Source organism: Humulus lupulus, chromosome 3 (genome assembly GCF_963169125.1).
Source record: "Humulus lupulus chromosome 3, drHumLupu1.1, whole genome shotgun sequence".
Taxonomy (NCBI): domain Eukaryota; kingdom Viridiplantae; phylum Streptophyta; class Magnoliopsida; order Rosales; family Cannabaceae; genus Humulus; species Humulus lupulus.
The window spans coordinates 56,510,465-56,529,018 of NC_084795.1; the positions used below are offsets into that span (position 1 = coordinate 56,510,465).

Below are 18,554 nucleotides of genomic sequence, written 5' to 3' on the forward strand. Positions count from 1 at the left end.
GGCCCCCTATCTCTCAATATAGAGAACCCGGTTCATTGATTTGTATCCACCTTCACCGAACTTAGTCATTATTTATTAAATTTATTATTTATTATGATTGCAAAAATAAAATCAAACTCATACATGTTATCAAAATAACAATGATATCAATTTGGAAAAAGAGTTTTCACTAAGTACAATCATAAAGAAAAATAATAAATAAACTAAATAAATAAACTATTCTATTCTAAAAATCGGGATCTTCAACATCAGATCCTTCATCTAACATGTCATCATCTATCTCTTCATAATCATCATTTTCGTGAGCCTCAAAAGTTCCTCTTGGAAGATTGTTAATGATTCTATTCTTTTGTTCTTATGTGAATTGGAATTCCATCTTAGATGTAAATCTAATTATGAGAAAATAATATCTCACATAGCTGGTGGTACTTCATCCTCAACATCTATTGTTTCCCATATTTCTTCCTAAGCAGCAATTACAACAGGAAAATCTCTAAAAAGCCTAATTAATCAAATATATTGCTCCGTAGCTCTCATCATTATTTTCTTAGTTTCTTGGAGATGAACTATTTGATTATGGAATAAAAAAAATCTCCGAGTGATTCTCTCCAATATTCCTATGGTATTTCTTGGTTCTCTAATCCTTTTTAAGGCTTTAATTGCTCGGATATTGTTATATGATAAAGCTCCATCCATATCTTAACTGAAAACATAAGACTAAAATGTTAGCTTAAACACATAAACATAATAACTAAAACATAAATACTTACATTGGCGGTTAGATTCAGAGCTTGAGCGTGTGTATCAAGGAGAATTTCATGAAAAATGAACCGTTGTTCTAATACCAACTGTAACAACCCAACTATCTATGAGACTTAGTCATTAAACCTACTAAACATAACTACAACTTTGAAAAGAACATACATAAGAAATTTCATAATTTTATTGAAACTTTGGAAAATAATATTTGTAATACATAAATGAGCTCATTGTTTTAAAATAAAATATTACTTTTAATAAAAAAAATTACAAAGCTAAATGCGGAAAAATACAAAAAAACGTAATTTAAAGAGAGTAAAAAAACGTTGTCCTCGAATCGACACACAGCCCATCCACTCCGTTCACCTCCATATACACACCAAGCTTCCAAGAATCCTTCCGCCATTGCATGTATTTTCCTGCAACACACTAAAAGAAAAGGAGTGAGCCTAATGCCCAGGAAGGAAAAACTAACAACATGAATCATATATAAAATTATATCATAACATATGAAGAAAAAAAACATATCATAAACATATACTATAAGCATACCATAAACATATGTCATATACTACTACAATGGCCATTATACTACTTGGGGCTTGTTAACTAAGCAAGTCATATGCCCATTAGATTTGTGGGGCTTGCTAACTAGACAAGTCTTATGCCCAAGGTCTAATATCATACTATACATAATGTTAACATATCATAACACAATATAAGATAACATAATATATAACATAAGCATAACATATCATACAAACATATAAGATCTATCTTATTTTCCTTACCAAAACCGGGATAGGAGAACAAATGCGAGACATGGAACACTCCTAAACCAATAATAAGAATAGTGAGTATTTCTAAAGGGAAAAGATTAAAAGATTGGAATTAAACCACCAAGATAAAACTTACCGAAAAGACACCTTAAGTTCAAAGAACATAAAAACCTAACCACAAAACCATAACAAAAGTTAGAACCTAAATATAAACTAAAAAGACTAAGGAATTAAATAGAATTGAACTTAAGAATAATGGTACCTTTATTGAACTTATGGATTGGCCTAACCTCAATACCGAAATACTCTAATCCTTACTTCCCAAGTGTTTGATAAAGTTTAAAAATTGTAAAGCTTTTTCATTCCCAACCCAAGTGTATCACTCTTATGTCTCACTAACACCTTGGAGTCAGATCACACCTGAAGAGTAAGTGAAAGGGTTGGGTGATAAGTCTTATTTATAGACTTCTAGGAATAAAAATCTTTCTTTTTGACTTTGAATAAAAAATAATGAATTTAATTGATAATATTTGAATATTCTTTAGTCAAAGACTTAGGACTTGGTCAAATTGTTCAGAGAGAGGTTTAAGGAGTCAAATCATGATTTTTAAAATTAAAAACAAAAATAATGAAAAACAAATAGAATTCTAACTTCTAACTCCATAAATCTCGTTACTCTAAAATTACCTGCAGTAAAATCAATATAACTAGAGTCGTACGACTTCGATTTAGACCATATTTATACCGTTAGAAAGCTAATTCAATTATGTAAAACTTTCCAGAAATACTCTTTTTCGAAATTCATAACATAGCTAGGTCAAAAATAGGTCAGAAGTTACAGTACCCTAAAGTTATGAAAAATCTATTTAATTATCTAAATAACAACCTAATCCACAAATAAATAAAATTGTGACAAATATCATGCTCCTAACATATTCTGGTGAAGGCTAAGTCTTATATTTCCCTTAGTTTATCATTAAAATAATAATTCCTTAATAATCATGCATATGACAAGTGTCCTATTCCTATTGGCTCTATCTAATCCTTAGGAATAACCATGTTCATCACAAGTGTCATATTCTTATTGGCTTTATCTAAACCTTAGGTTATAATAATTATCATATTAATAACTAGAAATATTAATCAAACCTTATGTTATAATTAATATTCTTAAACTATAGGTTAAACTTATAAAATCCATAACTATTGATAGGAGTTTCCAACTAAATCCCGGTTTGAACCAAAATCGACAAAATCTAAAATACTATAACTACTACTAGCTAGCTAACTAAGTAAACAGTCTGGGACTCTACATTCGAATACATGATTTATGGCCTTGTAGACAATTACAATTTTAGTCATGTGGGGTCGATCATGGTATAGAAGGATGACATAGGGATGGAGGAATGATTCCAGACGGTGCATGATTTGGAATAGGTGATGGCACGTCAAGAAGCAATACACGCCATACCAAAGGTGAGTGTCAGGATGAAGACATTACACTACTACAAAAATTACATGGTAAGTCGGTTAAAAACCGACTTCTGAATGTTCATAAGTCGGTTGTGAACTGACTTCCCATGTAGTGACTTATGATGTAAAAACATGGTAGGTAGGTTGGCGCCAAACCGACCTCTAGTGTAAGACATGGTAGGTCGGTTGCAAACCGACGTATGGTGTAAGACATGGTAAGTCGGTTGCAAACCAACCTACCATGTCTTACACTAGAGGTCGGTTTAGAGCCAACTGACCTCTGGTTTAAGCCATGGTAGGTCAGTTGCACACCGACCTCTAGTGCAAAACATGGTACGTCGGTTGCACACCGACCTATGGTGTAAAACAGGGTAAGTCAGTTGCAAACTGACCTCTAGTGTAAATCATGATAGGTCGGTCTGGCACACCGACCTCTAGTGTAAAATAGGGTAAGTCGGTTCCCAACCGACTTATGGTGTTTTTTGTTTTTCATGAAAAGTGTATTATGCCAAAACAAATCCTGCTTTTTATACAAACAAACATAACAAAACAAAACATATATCACAGTAATATAAAATACTAGAATTTGAATTAAATATCCAAAATAATGATGAGTCTTAAGTTAATTACAAAATTACTCATATAAGCAACAAAAGTGTAAACAATAGTTAGACAATAAAAGTGTGTGTTTCTCTAAGAAAGTCTAAGTTATTATAAGTATATCTCTTTAAAAGTCTAAGTTAACAAAAGTGAGTAGACTTATGTAGTACTCATCAAATCCATAACGCATTGTGCCCATTCTTCATGTACTTCATTGATCTCATCCTTTGTGTAAGAATTCTTCCCGCCACACTAAAACAAAATTCCTTGTGTGAGTTGAATTAATATACTTAATCTTGAGGTAAAGCTATAACTTTAATAATAAATATTTTCACTTACTTTACTAGTTAGCCATCGCATTGAAAACTCATTTGTCACGAAGTCTTTCATCATCCTCATAACATAGAATCCACATTGTACTGATTTTGATGGTTGACGAGGACACTTAACAGTTCTCCATGCGACTTCCTTAGTTTTCGTATTATTTGTGCGCAAATGTTGAAAAACACTATGCAATAAAAACATAAACATTTATATGTTGTTAATTTTTAAATGAATTTAAGAGTATATAGTTAATTGGTTAGATTATTACCGAGAAATGAGAGATTTGATTTCATCTAGTGGAAAATTGTCAAGAGAATCCAGGAAATAGCACAATTGGTGATCAAAATCCATTATTATAAGCATCCAATGATTTCTAACAGAAACACAAAAATATTTCATTATTAATATTATATATAATCACTAACAAAATACTAAAAGTAAAAAACTTACCCCTTATGATATGGCAACAACCACATTTGACCTGGATTTGAATTAATCATACGCTTTGATATCCATTCAACTCGTTCTTCTTCAGTAGATCCAACATTTGATAACCAAATTGGCTCAACAAAACGAAAAAAGTGACTGATCTCTCTTTTCACTAATTGGAAGTATAAAATCCTACATAAAAAATATATATCTTTGTTAAACTTATAAAATAAGTTATCTACAAACTTATAATGGTTTTAAAAATCTTTGATACCTGATATATAACGATATACATGATGCTCCAATCTCCTCCATTAAGCCAAAGTGGACTATATCTTCTTGTGAGATATATAAATCATTCTCATTACCTAATATCTCGAAATCCATCGGAACTTTGACCATGAAACTTGGCTCCACATACTTCACAGTAGTTAATAAACACTTGAGAGAGTGAGGAACCCCACTAGGAATCTTGAAGAGTATCGGGGCACTAGCTTTACTTGACACTACTTCATTTTGACTAGGAAGTCTTTGGGAAGGATGAGACTTGTCTTGTGTCATTGGGGCATTAGGTATTGGTGAACTATTTATTTTTTGCTTCTTTGTCTTCTTAGGTAGCTTCAACATGAAAGTAACACATGTTAGTCTTGAAAAATAATTTAATCAGTAACTATAACTATTTGTTAATATCTTACCAAATTTGAATCGTATGGAATGATCAGATGAGATGGCCACTCAACAAAGTAACCGACAGCATGACGTACAAAAATGATCTCATCCTTAATAGGAAAAATAAGTTTAGCATCATTATTGCAGCACTCATCCACCCGCACACGATAGTTACCCTCTCTTAAGTCAACACAATGAATTGTTCCGCTTGTTGCCATTATTCGTCCAATAGCAACAGTATCACCATTTTCTGCCAATAATCTAGGCTTCTGATTATCCTACAGGCTTAAGATGAGGAAAATAATAATATTTATGTCGTAATAGATATTTTCTTCAATAATAATATAAATAGGTGAAGAACAAAATACTTTTGAAGAAATTAAAGACTCGTTTACCACCTCCATTGGTGTAGGGGTCTCACTTGATGGTGAAACTATCGTAGGCAAACTCACTTCACTTCCTTTTAATGATGAAATTTGATTTGCTAATTCTATAAACTTTGTCAAAAACAACTCTCGTTCTCATTCTCGTTCTTCTCTTTCTCGTTTTCGTTCTGCTTTAAATTATTCAGCTTGACTACGTAGTCTTTGCTCAAACGATTGCTCTAACTTTTTAAAGTCATCTAAGTATTTTTGCGATTGGTGTTGTTGAAATTGAAATTGATATTGTTGAAGTCCACTAAAACCTCCTGCTGGCTTCAAAAAGTAGTCTCTTTGTGTAACACTACGACTTTGGCCTCTTACTCTACCAGGATGCTCCTTTTTCCCTAACACTTGTGTCAATATATCGTTTGTCCCAAATTCTACAAGTGTCCCCTCGTTTCTTTGATCTAGAAGGTCATCCTGCGATATTTAATTTCATAAATTTAGTAATAAAATATAATGAAGGATAAAAAATAATCCAAGTTCATATAGTTTACATCATACTATGGCATCTCCTATAAGCTTGTCACGTTCATTTACATAATTTCCCGATGCATCTTTCCTTGCCTCCTTCCAAAGTATAGATCGGTCTATTGGCTCATCTGTGCCTAATTTAGTTTGCTATAACAAAATAAAACTCAATTAGTTGTATATAAAATAATTACAAAATTAAAAATAGTAGTAAAAGCTCACTTACAAGGTCAAATTCTATTTCTTTATAACTGCGTCGTGATGAACGATGAGGATACTCCAAAGCAGCACGCCTCTCTTTTTGTTTTTTACTAAATTCCTAATCCAATTGGAATAATTTAACTTTTAAATGAATTAATATATCAATTAAAAAATTGAAACTTGGTATTGTACACTTACTTGAAATTCTTTACTTTTTCTTTTGGTGACGAATATTTTCCATTCTTCCTCAGGAATGCTATATCTTTTTGGAGGCACATCTAATGCAGTGGGATTATATTCCAATAAATGTGGGTTGGTAATGAAAGGTGCTACAAATCTTCTAGTCAAAAACGTTTTGAATGCCCTCCACTTGATGCCTACTGAACTCATCACTTCCTTTCTCATTCCCTCGTTAAGATGAAAAGCTAGCTACGAAGTTAAACAATACAAGTTAATATAAATAATGTACAAGTTCATTAAAAGATTACCTTCATTCTTACATTTACATCTTTCCAAAAATTCTCTAAAGTTGCAGCAGGAACATCATGCCAATTATCATATGTAATCGACACCATTGACTTTGCTTGCATCCCCAAATAGCATTGTAACGCTCTCTCCGGAGTTCCAATTGATGGCCCTCTCTTGTTAAACCTTAAATTTATCTTTATCCCTTTGATTTTGTCAGCAATTATTTTTGCCAATCGCACTATCCCCTTAGTTTGCCTACTTATCTTCTTATTTGTCATTGGATCTTCAGTACCAGCCTCTTCTACATCAATGCCTTCGTCTGCATTGTCTTCAAGTTCCTCTTCGGGATGCTCTTCACGATTGTCCATGATCTTATTCAGGAAAAAAACAAGTATAAAGATTAGTATATAAAATAAACAAATGATAAGAATATTTTAAATACAAACTTTCAATCCAAATTCCATCACAATCGCGTCGAACATATGGTCCAACTATTGATTCGATTCCCTCAAATTCATTGATATCTCCAATTCCTTTCTCAAAAGTTTGAAGTTCGCCAATCTCATAATCACCATCATCATCACCACCTATGAATTTTGGTTGTGATGCAAGTACAATTGACCATCTTGAATCTGATGGATCTTGAATATAGAACACTTGTTTTGCTTGACTTGCTAATATAAATGATTCTTCTTTATGTCCTATTTTATTGAGATCCACTAAAGTACATCCTAACTCATCTGATATGATATATTTGTCTTCTACCCAATTGCATTTGAACATTTCCATCCTAAAATCACGTTAATCAAGCTCCCATATTTCTTCAATGACTCCATAAAATTTCATATCTCCATAAAATGGTTTCTTATCACGAGCTGAAGCAAATTGAAGAGTTTTTGCAACAATACATACACCGCTATTTTGTGTCACTCTAACATCATCACGAGCTTTTGTACTAAATCTATAACCATTGATGACAAATCCATCATGCTTAATTGCCATTGTAGTTGGACCTAATGAAATCCATCTTAAGTTTTCAGATACTTTGTGAAACTCCTTACTCAATTCAGATTGAATCTGCATAATGTAAAATAAATTATAGACTTTAAAATAGTAATTTTTTAAAACTAAGAATACTTATGATGAAGTAATTAGCATAGGTTACCCTATCACGAAACCATTGATGAAAAGTCTGATGGTCGTAATCTTGGATCCACTTTCTTGATTTATTTCGATTCTCATGATGAAGATATTCCAAGTGTTCTCTAAAATAAAGAATATTGTTATTATGACAATAAATCATTGCTTAAATATCATTTCACATGATATTAATACTTACTCTATGTAAGCTTGAACATCAATTTTATTCTCTAGAACATTTCGATGAGCAACATCCCAATCTTCTTTTTTGATCAAGGTGAGCCTTCCATTGTTGATGCCTCTTCCAGTAACATCTTCACTCATTGTCTTTTTGGGAATACCAATCGCTTCTGCATCAGTAATGTACTCAGTACAAAATTCAACGGCTTCTTCTGCTATGTAAGCCTCAACTATACAACCCTCTGGACGATTTCGATTTCTAACATAACCTTTGTAAACTTTCATCAATCTTTCAAATGGATACATCCAACGAAAACATACAGGCCCACATAATTTTACTTCTCTAACAAGATGCACTGCCAAATGAACCATGATATCAAAAAAAAGATGGAGGAAAGTATTGCTCAAATGAGCACAAGGTCTTGGCAATTTCTATTTGGAACTTCTCCAACTTAGATACATCAACCACCTTACAACATATGGCATTAAAAAACAAACACATTCGTATTATAGCATTTCTAACATGTTGGTCTAGTGATCCTCGAATAGCAATTGGAAGTAATTGTTGTATCAATACATGGAAATCATGAGATTTAAGACCGATTAGTCTACAATCTTTCAAAGATACTAAATTACGAATATTTGATGAATACCCATCTGGAACCTTAACATTTGCCAAAGTTTCACAAAGTTTACGTTTCTCATCTTCAAGGTGTAACAAGCAGGAGGAAAATATGTTCTTCTTTCACCTGTTTCAGGTGCCAAATCTTTTTTCGATTCAGACATTAACACAAGGTCCTTGCGAGCAGAGATACTGTCCTTAGTTTTACCAGGAATATTAAGTAAGGTTCCGATCAAACTATCACATATGTTTTTCTCAATGTGCATGACGTCAAGATTATGTCTTACTAACAAATATCTCCAATACTCCAATTCAAAGAAAATTGAATTTTTCTTCCAACATGTAGTATTCTTTGGATCTTCCACTGATTGGTCTTTCTTATTGCGTTTTCGTTTTATGTTTGTTTTAAATTTGCCTTTCTTTTTCCCCTTTGTCTCTACACTTTCATTGACCTTTTCTACAAGCTTACCAAATTTATTTTCTATTAAACGAATCTCTTCGTAGACAGCTTCTCCAGTCATTGGTGTAGGCGCTTCTCGGAACTCTTGCTCACCATTAAATGCTAATTTTTGTTTCCGGTAATAATGTTTTTCTGGTAGAAACCTTCTATGACCCATATAACACATCTTCCTACAGTGTTCTAATCTTATGCGCTTGTTTGTTTACCGCATATTGGACATCCTTTATATCCTTTCACAAAACATCCAGATAAATTACCATAAGCAGGAAAATCATTGATTGTCCATAAGAGTACGCCTCTAAGTATAAAATTTTCTTTTTTAAAAGAATCATAACAATCAATTCCGTTCCACAATGCCTTCAAGTCATCTATCAAAGGTGATAAATAGATATCTATATCATTTCCAGGTTGCTTGGGGCCTGATATCAACAAAGTTAACATTGTGAATCTTCTTTTCATACACAACCAAGGAGGAAGATTGTAAATACATAGAATCACTGGCCAACAACTATAAGATGAGCTCATATTGCTGAATGGATTGATGCCATCAGCAGAAAGTCCCAGTCGAAGATTTCTAGGATCCTCTCTTATTTGAGGCCATAGTTCATCCACTTCTTTCCAAGCTGGGGAATCAGCTGGATGGCGCATTTTGTCATCTTTGATCCTTCCATCCTCATGTCATCGCAAACTTTCAGCATGTTCGGGGTTTCGAAACAAACGTATAAACCTAGGTATTGGTGGCAAATACCACAATACTTTTGCTGGAATCCCTTTCTTACATTCTTTGTTGTTCTTATTTTTTTTCCATCTATATGTTTTACATACGGGACACTCAGTTGCACTCTCATATTGATTTCGATATAGAACACAATCATTTGGACAAGCATGAATCTTGCTATACTCCATTCCCAATGTGCACAATGTTTTTTTCGCTTCATAAAGCGAGGAAGGCAATTCATTGTCTTTTGGTAAAATTTCTTTTAATAAAGTTAATAACTTTGTGAAACTTGTGTCACTCCAACCACTACCAGCTTTCAAGTTGTATAGTTTTACTAAAACAACTAATTTTGACAAAGGTGCCCCCGAGAATATTGGTTTCTGTGCATCTTCTAAGAATTTCAAAAATTCTTTAGGTTTATCAACAAAACGTTCATCTGCATCTCTCACCATCTCTACAGGGTCATCAAATACTTGATCAAATTGTTTTCTTTCATTGGGAACATTATTATTAGAGTCATCTTCTTCTCCATGCCAAATCCACTTGACATATGTTTGGTCCATTCCGTTAAAGTATAGATGACTCTTTATCTCCATTATATCCATTTTTTTCAAATTTGAACATTTTCTACAAGGACAATGAACTCTGGAAGGATCCGTCGTATTTTCTAAGGCTAACTTAATAAAATTGTCAACTCCCGCTTCATACTCTTTTGAAAGTCTGTCCTTTGTTATCCAACTCTTGTCCATTTCCTAGAAAAAATTCGACAGAGGTGTCCCTTATAAAAAAATAAAACATAATTCTAGATGAATTTGGACAACATTTCCCTTATAATAGTGACCTAACCATCTATCAACAGTGAATCAAACAATTCAAACAACACACAATAAGTTTCTTCCTTATATCTCCACAGCACACAAATAAATTTTCCAGAACCTACTTCACTAAAACACACAAGTTCTCAACCTTCCATTATCACCGCAACACACAATTTTAATCTCAAAACCTACTTCACTATGGATGAATATTTAAGATATTCAAACTCCTCTAATAAGATAACATACATACCTCTTGCAATCAACAATAATCAAGCAAAATAATTAACTGGAGCCTGCATGAACATTATGATTAATGATACATTAGTTAAACATTGTCAGACTATATATATAATATATTATATATTAAAAGAAAGTCAATTTCTCCACTTATTACTACAAAAGACAATTATAAAGTTGTAATTGTGAAACATAATAATATGTATACTATAAATTTTTTATATACTAAAATATACCATGCATAGACTAGGTTATATACTATACTATACCTATATTTGAAATGAAACAAAAAGGATAAAGGATATTGGTGGAACTTTTGCAACAGAGAGGTGAAGATGTGCCACAACTTGCAAAGTTGTGTTGGTACATGAATCTATTGATCATAACAGAAGAAAGGTATCTAATTCCTAATTTTGTTAAAACTATTGTTGATATATTTGATGTTGAATGTAGATTGTATGAAAGACAATTTCTTATGGTCGATATGCGATGTGTAAACATGCAAAAGGAAAATGATTCACTGCGTTGGATGACTAAAAGAAATGCGATGTTTTTTTGACAAGTTTTATTATTCTTTGAGAGGCTCATAAACAAGATATTGATGTTGAAATTTTTAATTTCAACTCACCAATGAGTTCTTTCATTACTCCACATTTGGACTTGGGCAAGTACTGTCATGTACTTGATAAAAGAAAATTAAACATAGAATAATTTGAAAGTAAAGTTGCTTAGGCTTGGAGAAGACCAATCAATGAAACATGCCTAGAAAAAATGATTTCTTTGAATATAATCTTTTTATTTATTTATTTATTTTGATTACCTATTGGATTTTTGGAAGGATCCTTTGATATGTTATGAGTTGTATCTCAATTTCACCTAAATTATTATACTTATCTCTACTGTGTAGAAACTTTTATGAATCCTTTTCTAATTAATAAGTTGGCATGGTCAAAGGGCCTTTCTAGGTTCATGCTTCACTTGATTGAGTTGAGCAGATTTGTTGTGCTATTAGGTTACAGAATCCCAGTTTTCTTTTTGTGGATCTAGTTTTGTTGGCTATAGTTCTCTATACAAACTATAGATTTGGTCAACTTAGTTCAACTATGTTCCACCAAGCAATATTTGTAAAATATGTCTCAGAGATCCCTTCAACAGTAAGATTTCATATAATTATTCATTACCTTCCATTTTTGTTTTTTAGTTATTGCATTTTTCTCTGCACTGAAAAATATTATAATTGAAAATTTGTGTCAGATTCGGTTTTCTTGTTAAAAATGGTTTGTTGTCTAGAATGATGATGTTGTACTGTAGTTCAAGTGGTTTGTGGGACGTGCTGTGTCTTCTTTTATTATGGATTATTATAAACTATCTTTAGCAGTGAAGCTATTTATTTATTTATGAAGATGAGATGACTTCACTTGATAATGTACTACATATGAAGAGAAGTCAGTAAGAGTTATAATCTAACAGAGAATTTTAACATAAAAATGATATCTTCAACAGTTTATTATTTATTTAGATTCAGAATCAATGAATTGACTTTCATCACTACCTCATCTCATTCTTATATAAGTTTCCCTTATTTGTTATGTTCTGCTATTTAATTTGATCAAATTTGGTAATATTAATTGGCTGATGTAAGAGTTTTTTCTCTTGTTGTGTGTGGTCAAAGATTGTGTTGTATAATTTGTATGATCACTTTTACTTGCCTGTAATGTCATCTGCCCCCCTGCCCAAACCTTAAAATTTTAGCCTTAACTTTATTTGTAAGAGGATATATATATCATATGTGCTTTGCAAAATCAGAATGAAGAAAAGAAGAAAAAAAAAAAAAGCACCGCTTAAACTTAAACCCTAAGTAATCAAATTCACTTTCCATTACCAAATGAGAAATAAAACTATTCTTAATTCTTAGCACAGTGATCTGAAAGGGTATTGGGTTATCATAGTCTTTCATAGATACTCTGTTCTGCATCACTTTTTCTAAAGATGGCAGGCTAAGATGTGTTATGAGAACTTGCAATATTCATAAATTATATATATATAAATCTCCTATTTCGGTTTCCAATAATAATAATAATAATAATTAGTAATACCTTCATCTTTACATAAAGTAAATAATTTATATAATATTATCATATATATGTATGGCAGCTGCTGATTGCACCCTCTATTTTAGACTCTGGCGCCAACTTTCCCAAAGAAGGGCTCAATTTCATGTATGCATAGTTCAAGTTCAATGCTAACTAAAGATCTTTATAAATTTGATCATAACAAAAGTATGCATACATACATCATCTTTTTTTATGCACTCAAATAGATAAAATCATGCTTGACAGCTTGCTTGTACAAAATAGAAAAAATATGATGATGATAAAAGGAAAAACCTTGTTTATGACTAAAAAAGAAGGTGACACTTGCAGCTCTAGTAATTCACACAAAGTAAGATATGTATACCTGCAAGTTTGTCCAGTAATGAAATCTTTCAAATCCTTCCACAGTTCATTCCAGAGGCTTTCAATGAATTCGAAGAAACCATTTATGGTGTTCTTTGGTGGATGAAAGGGAGTACTCTGCATCATAGTTATTACATAAAGTCATTCACAGAATCATACAAGCATCAGTTGCAAAAATTTTATATTATGTTCTTATCTCATGTTTGAAAAAACTAAAAGGCAAAGTTTAAAAGCTGCCATTATACCTGTGATCCATTGTCAAGTACAGTTGAAGTTGTAGAAAATTGGCACTCAGCTCTATCTACTTCATTATAATCAGAGTCCTTCAGTATAGCTGCATTTAAGTAAAAGTCATCAGTCTTAAGTCTCCTTCTAACTCACCATCACTAGAAGTCATCAGTCTTAAGCCACAGCCACAAATATTAATAGAGAAAAAAAGAAAGGTTTTCTCTATTAATATGTATTCCCAAAAAAGCAGTCTTTTTACTAGTCATAAATAAATTCATGAGCTTCATGGGTACTAATTTATGTGGTATGCAGGTCAGATTCGTCGACCAAGGCCGATCGCAAGTTTGAAAAGAAGCTCAAGTTTTATTCCAGTGAGTTTGGCTCTATGTACTATTTTTTGGTAGTTTTAAGCCTCTACATTCTTATTATTAATCGGTACTTTTTTTCAAGTCTACTCTCACTATGGATGATTAGTATTGATGCTCTAAATTTCATTCTTGAGTTTGTAATATGGTTTCAGATGTTGTAAACCAAATTATAGTTATAGTTTGATAAAGTTGAATTTATTGAACCTTACTCAGTAGTCTCTTCCTAAATTTGCAATGCAGAGGTTAGAGATACTGTTGCCACCTTGACTGCCCAAAAGACTATTGCCAAGGTCAGAATCTTGTTCTTACTGAATCATTTGAATGCTCATTTTGTTTATTATATATATTTATATATATGATCCAGGCAAATTTCAAATATATTATGACCATATATAACTATTAAACAAAAGGAAAATTACTTTGTAATTTCCCTACTGAGATTATGAGCTGAGATTTATTCAATTACTCTACTCCACGTTATTTCCAAACTCTACCCGAAATGAAAATATACTTATTAGTTGAGTTGAAATAAAACAATAGCAAGCAAGAACTAAAGGATTATAAAGGTTCTTGAAAAAGAAAATGCAAGAACGGGCCGATGAAGAAAATGCAAGAACTAAAGAATAGCAAGAAAATGCCAATAAAAATTTTGCCGATGAAGAACGGGCCGGAAAATTTTGGGGTAAAAATTCAGGCAAGCTGAAACTGACCTTGGAGAACCAAAAACATCTAGATTTCTCCCAAATTCAACATAAATATATACACAACCCATGACTCCCATTTATATATGATATATATATATATAAGATTGACCTGATAGAACCAGAACCAACTTTCAGCTTTGATGTTTTCTATTTGACAAAGAAAGCTGATAATACAATGTTACTACGTACAGGGGCATAGACAATTTGTCGATTTTGGTTGTCAAAAAACCTCAAAGCTATCAAAGGTTTGGACCCCTCTAACGCATCCTGCAGAAAGGGACATCATATTAAGTATTTGATATTCTCTGTTCTGAAAAGAAAATCAAGAATAAGGGGATTTGGAAGACAAATAGTATATACCCTGCGCATGAAGTTTGTATCGTATAAAAATTTCCTTTGGGTCGCTGGCGGAATGAAGTAGAAGAAAATAAAGAAATGGCCGGGTGTACACAGTGAAGAAGACGCGGGATACTTAAAAAAAAATTGGCTTTTATTTTCAATGCCCTAAATTTTACATGGTAAGTCGGTCTATTATTAACTGACTTACAATGTAACACCATAAGTCTCTTCTACAACCGACTTAGGATGCCACATATTAAGTCATTTACTACACAACCGACCTCTCATGTCCTTTAAAAAATTATTAAAGAGATACACTAAATTATGTTATAAATTTTTTTATTTTAAATTATCACTATTATTAAATTAAAATATTTTCTTGTTTATAAAAATGAAATAAATATTTTTAATTATAAATAATTTATTAATTTATTTATATTTAAAAAATTATAATATATGTAGTATTAATAATTATATATTTTTTATACTTATTTCGTACCCAAATAAATTTTATATATGTATTGTTTAAATAAATTTATATATTTTAAATTTTCAATAATATAAACAAATTAGAGTATATTTAATAATGTATTTTTATAATGACATGGTAGGTCGGTTCTACACAACCGACCTACCATGTCACATGAGAATCATTTCCCACACAACCGACCTACCATGTCCTCTAAAAAATTATTAAAGAGATACACTAAATTATGTTATAAATTTTTTTATTTTAAATTATCACTATTATTAAATTAAAATATTTTCTTGTTTATAAAAATGAAATAAATTTTTTTAATTATAAATAATTTATTCATATTTCAAAAATTATAATATATGTAATATTAATAATTATATATTTTTAATACTTATTTCATACCCAAATAAATTTTATATATGTATTGTTAAAATAAATTTATATATTTTAAATTTTCAATAATATAAACAAATTAGAGTATATTTAATAATGTATTTTTATAATGACATGGTAGGTCGGTTCTACACAGCCGACCTACCATGTCACATGAGAAGTCATTTCCCACACAACCGACCTACCTTGTCCTCTAAAAAATTATTAAAGAGATACACTAAATTATGTTATAATTTTTTTTATTTTAAATTATCACTATTATTAAATTAAAATATTTTCTTGTTTATAAAAATGAAATAAATTTTTTTAATTATAAATAATTTATTCATATTTCAAAAATTATAATATATGTAATATTAATAATTATATATTTTTAATACTTATTTCATACCCAAATAAATTTTATATATATATTGTTTAACTAAATTAATATATTTTAAATTTTCAATAATATAAACAAATTAGAGTATATTTAATAATGTATTTTTATAATGACATGGTAGGTCGGTTCTACACAACCGACCTACCATGTCACATGAGAAGTCCTTTCCCACACAACCGACCTACCATGTCCTCTAAAAAATTATTAAAGAGATACATTAAACTATGTTATAAATTTTTTTTATTTTATATTATCACTATTATTAAATTAAAATATTTTCTTGTTTATAAAAATGAAATAAATTTTTTTAATTACAAATAATTTATTAATTTATTCATATTTCAAATATTATAATATATGTAATATTAATAATTATATATTTTTTATACTTATTTCATACCCAAATAAATTTTATATATGTATTGTTTAAATAAATTAATATATTTTAAATTCAAATAATGTAAAATTTATATTTGTTAATATTACATTATAAATATATTTTATAAATAAAAAATATTTTAATTTAATAAAATTTACAATTTAAAATAAATAAATAAAAATTTGATAAGAGTATTTTCTTAAATAATTTTTTAAATGACATGTTAGTTCGATTGTGTGTCATTATTACACAAATATAGTGTTAAAGATACTCTAATTTGTTTGTACATTATTAAAATTTTAAAATATATTAATTTAAATTATTTATTTATATTACAAAACATTATAATGTAAAATTAATAAATATAAATTTCTTACAATCGTTTCATACACTAATAGCTTACATATAGATATATATTTATAGTTTAAATAAATTAAAATATTTTAAATTTCTTTCAATGTGACATGATAAGTCGGTTCACATAGTAACGACCTACCATGTCAGCAAGGTAGGACATGGTAGGTCGGTCGACACAGAATTGACCTACCATGACAACATGGTAGGTCGGTTTTGCATGAACCGACCTATTATGTCTTCTACAAGCATGGGAGGTCGGTTCACACAGAACCGACCTACCATGTCCACATAGTAGGTCGGTTCTCGCGTAACCGACTTCCCATGCTTGCCTTGGACATACATGATAGGTCGGTTCTGTCTAAACCGACTTATGAACATGAATTAAGTCGGTTTAAAGAGAACCGACCTCTTATGTCCGATGGCTAATGTCCAAATTGTAGTAGTGTTAGCTACCGCTCATGATTTCTTCCACATTTCAAAAGTCGTATTTGACTACAGCTCAGGGGACAAGTCCACAATTGAGGACTAGAGTTCGTCTCGAATTTCCTTTCAATAAATGTTAACGAATAAAATGGGACTTCTCTTAAAAACCATTAAGAACTTATGGATTTTTCTTATGGTTAATTAAACACTTTATTGGATGTTTGAAGTTTTGAAATAATTTTAGACAAAATTTTGACATTATGGTTTGATAATTTTTTTCCATTTTGCAAACTCTAAGTGGCGTGGATATGGGAATGTATGACAACTTTCATGAATTACTATAAGTAACCAAACCATTATGTAATTTATCCTCCCTTAAGACTTTCATTTGGTGCCATAGAATTTCATAATGTCAACGATAAGAAGAGGAGCAAGAGGAGGCAAGGGAAGAGGAAGAGGTCGAGGAAGAGGTTCCACTACAAGTCCTAATGCTACAAAAATTCTTGATCTGGGAATGCCACCAGCCCAACCAGCAGCCCCAGCTGTACCGACTATGGATTTGGCTGCAGAAATAGCGACGTTAAGGGAACAATTGAGACAAAGGGATGAAGAGTCAGCCGAAGCCAAGAAAGTATCCCATGCACCCTAGGTACCAGTGGCATAGCCTGAGCCTCCAGTACCACCACCTACACCACTGCCTATGGCTTATGGATTTGAATGAGTCTATGAGCACTTTAAGAAGTAAGCCATACCTAGTTTCGATGGGAAAGTTAACCCTATCGTGGCAGAGGATTAGTTGAAGTCAGTAGAAGCTATCTTTGATAACATGGAGTTGAACGATCATTAGAGGGTTTCATGTGCAGTAGACTTGTGAAGTAGACTCGTGACATAAATACTATGACCTGGGCAGGCTTTGTTCATGCATTTGGAAAGAAGTACTATAGTGCATCTGTGTTGGAAACCAGGGTGGACGAGTTTGTGTCTTTGGTTCAAGGGAACCTTTCTGTTATCGAATATGCACAAATGTTTGATAGGTTTGCTAAGTTTGCTTTCGAGATAGTACCAACTGAAGCCATGCAGATCCAAAGGTTTATGAGGGGGCTTAAGCTAATGATTGCTAGAGATTTCAAGATGCCCAGTGCTGAGGTGGTTAGTATGTTGAGGTGTTGGATAAGGCATTTGAAGCAGAATACTTGGAGGACCGTATATCGAAGGATAGCACTGCATGTGTTATATTATTTCATATAATGTTAGATTAAATAATGTGACAAAATGTG

At 31.4% G+C, this 18,554-nt stretch overlaps 3 protein-coding genes across 9 annotated transcripts; all 3 read right to left on the minus strand.

Moving 5' to 3' along the window:
* Positions 1–3,570: 3,570 nt before the first annotated feature.
* On the minus strand, positions 3,571–5,574 carry LOC133822717 (uncharacterized). Of its 2 annotated transcripts, none has more exons than XM_062255149.1 (7): positions 5,432–5,574; positions 5,060–5,311; positions 4,639–4,982; positions 4,386–4,556; positions 4,204–4,308; positions 3,951–4,119; positions 3,571–3,863 (listed from the first exon to the last, which is right to left on the minus strand). In XM_062255149.1, the coding sequence occupies exons 1-7, from the start codon at positions 5,435–5,437 to the stop codon at positions 3,771–3,773; spliced, it is 1,140 nt and encodes a 379-aa protein (XP_062111133.1). In that variant the 5' UTR covers positions 5,438–5,574; the 3' UTR covers positions 3,571–3,770. The 2 variants fall into 2 exon arrangements, with proteins under 2 accessions (XP_062111133.1, XP_062111134.1); XM_062255150.1 differs by having other exon boundaries at positions 5,060–5,318; positions 5,432–5,568.
* Positions 5,575–5,590: 16 nt separating this feature from the next.
* LOC133822719 (uncharacterized) lies at positions 5,591–14,984 on the minus strand. Of its 6 annotated transcripts, XM_062255154.1 has the most exons (11): positions 14,887–14,984; positions 14,716–14,793; positions 13,472–13,560; positions 13,228–13,343; positions 10,784–10,826; positions 7,761–10,467; positions 6,628–7,672; positions 6,326–6,556; positions 6,153–6,245; positions 5,960–6,076; positions 5,591–5,875 (listed from the first exon to the last, which is right to left on the minus strand). In XM_062255154.1, exons 7-11 carry the CDS (start codon positions 6,961–6,963, stop codon positions 5,597–5,599), a joined length of 1,056 nt encoding a protein of 351 aa, XP_062111138.1. In that variant the 5' UTR covers positions 6,964–7,672; positions 7,761–10,467; positions 10,784–10,826; positions 13,228–13,343; positions 13,472–13,560; positions 14,716–14,793; positions 14,887–14,984; the 3' UTR covers positions 5,591–5,596. The 6 variants fall into 6 exon arrangements, with proteins under 6 accessions (XP_062111138.1, XP_062111136.1, XP_062111135.1 ...); XM_062255152.1 differs by lacking the exon at positions 7,761–10,467 and having other exon boundaries at positions 6,628–6,966; XM_062255151.1 differs by having other exon boundaries at positions 6,628–10,467.
* On the minus strand, positions 9,676–10,464 carry LOC133824193 (uncharacterized). The gene has a single exon (XM_062257064.1). It carries the CDS (start codon positions 10,462–10,464, stop codon positions 9,676–9,678), a length of 789 nt encoding a protein of 262 aa, XP_062113048.1.
* Positions 14,985–18,554: the final 3,570 nt, after the last annotated feature.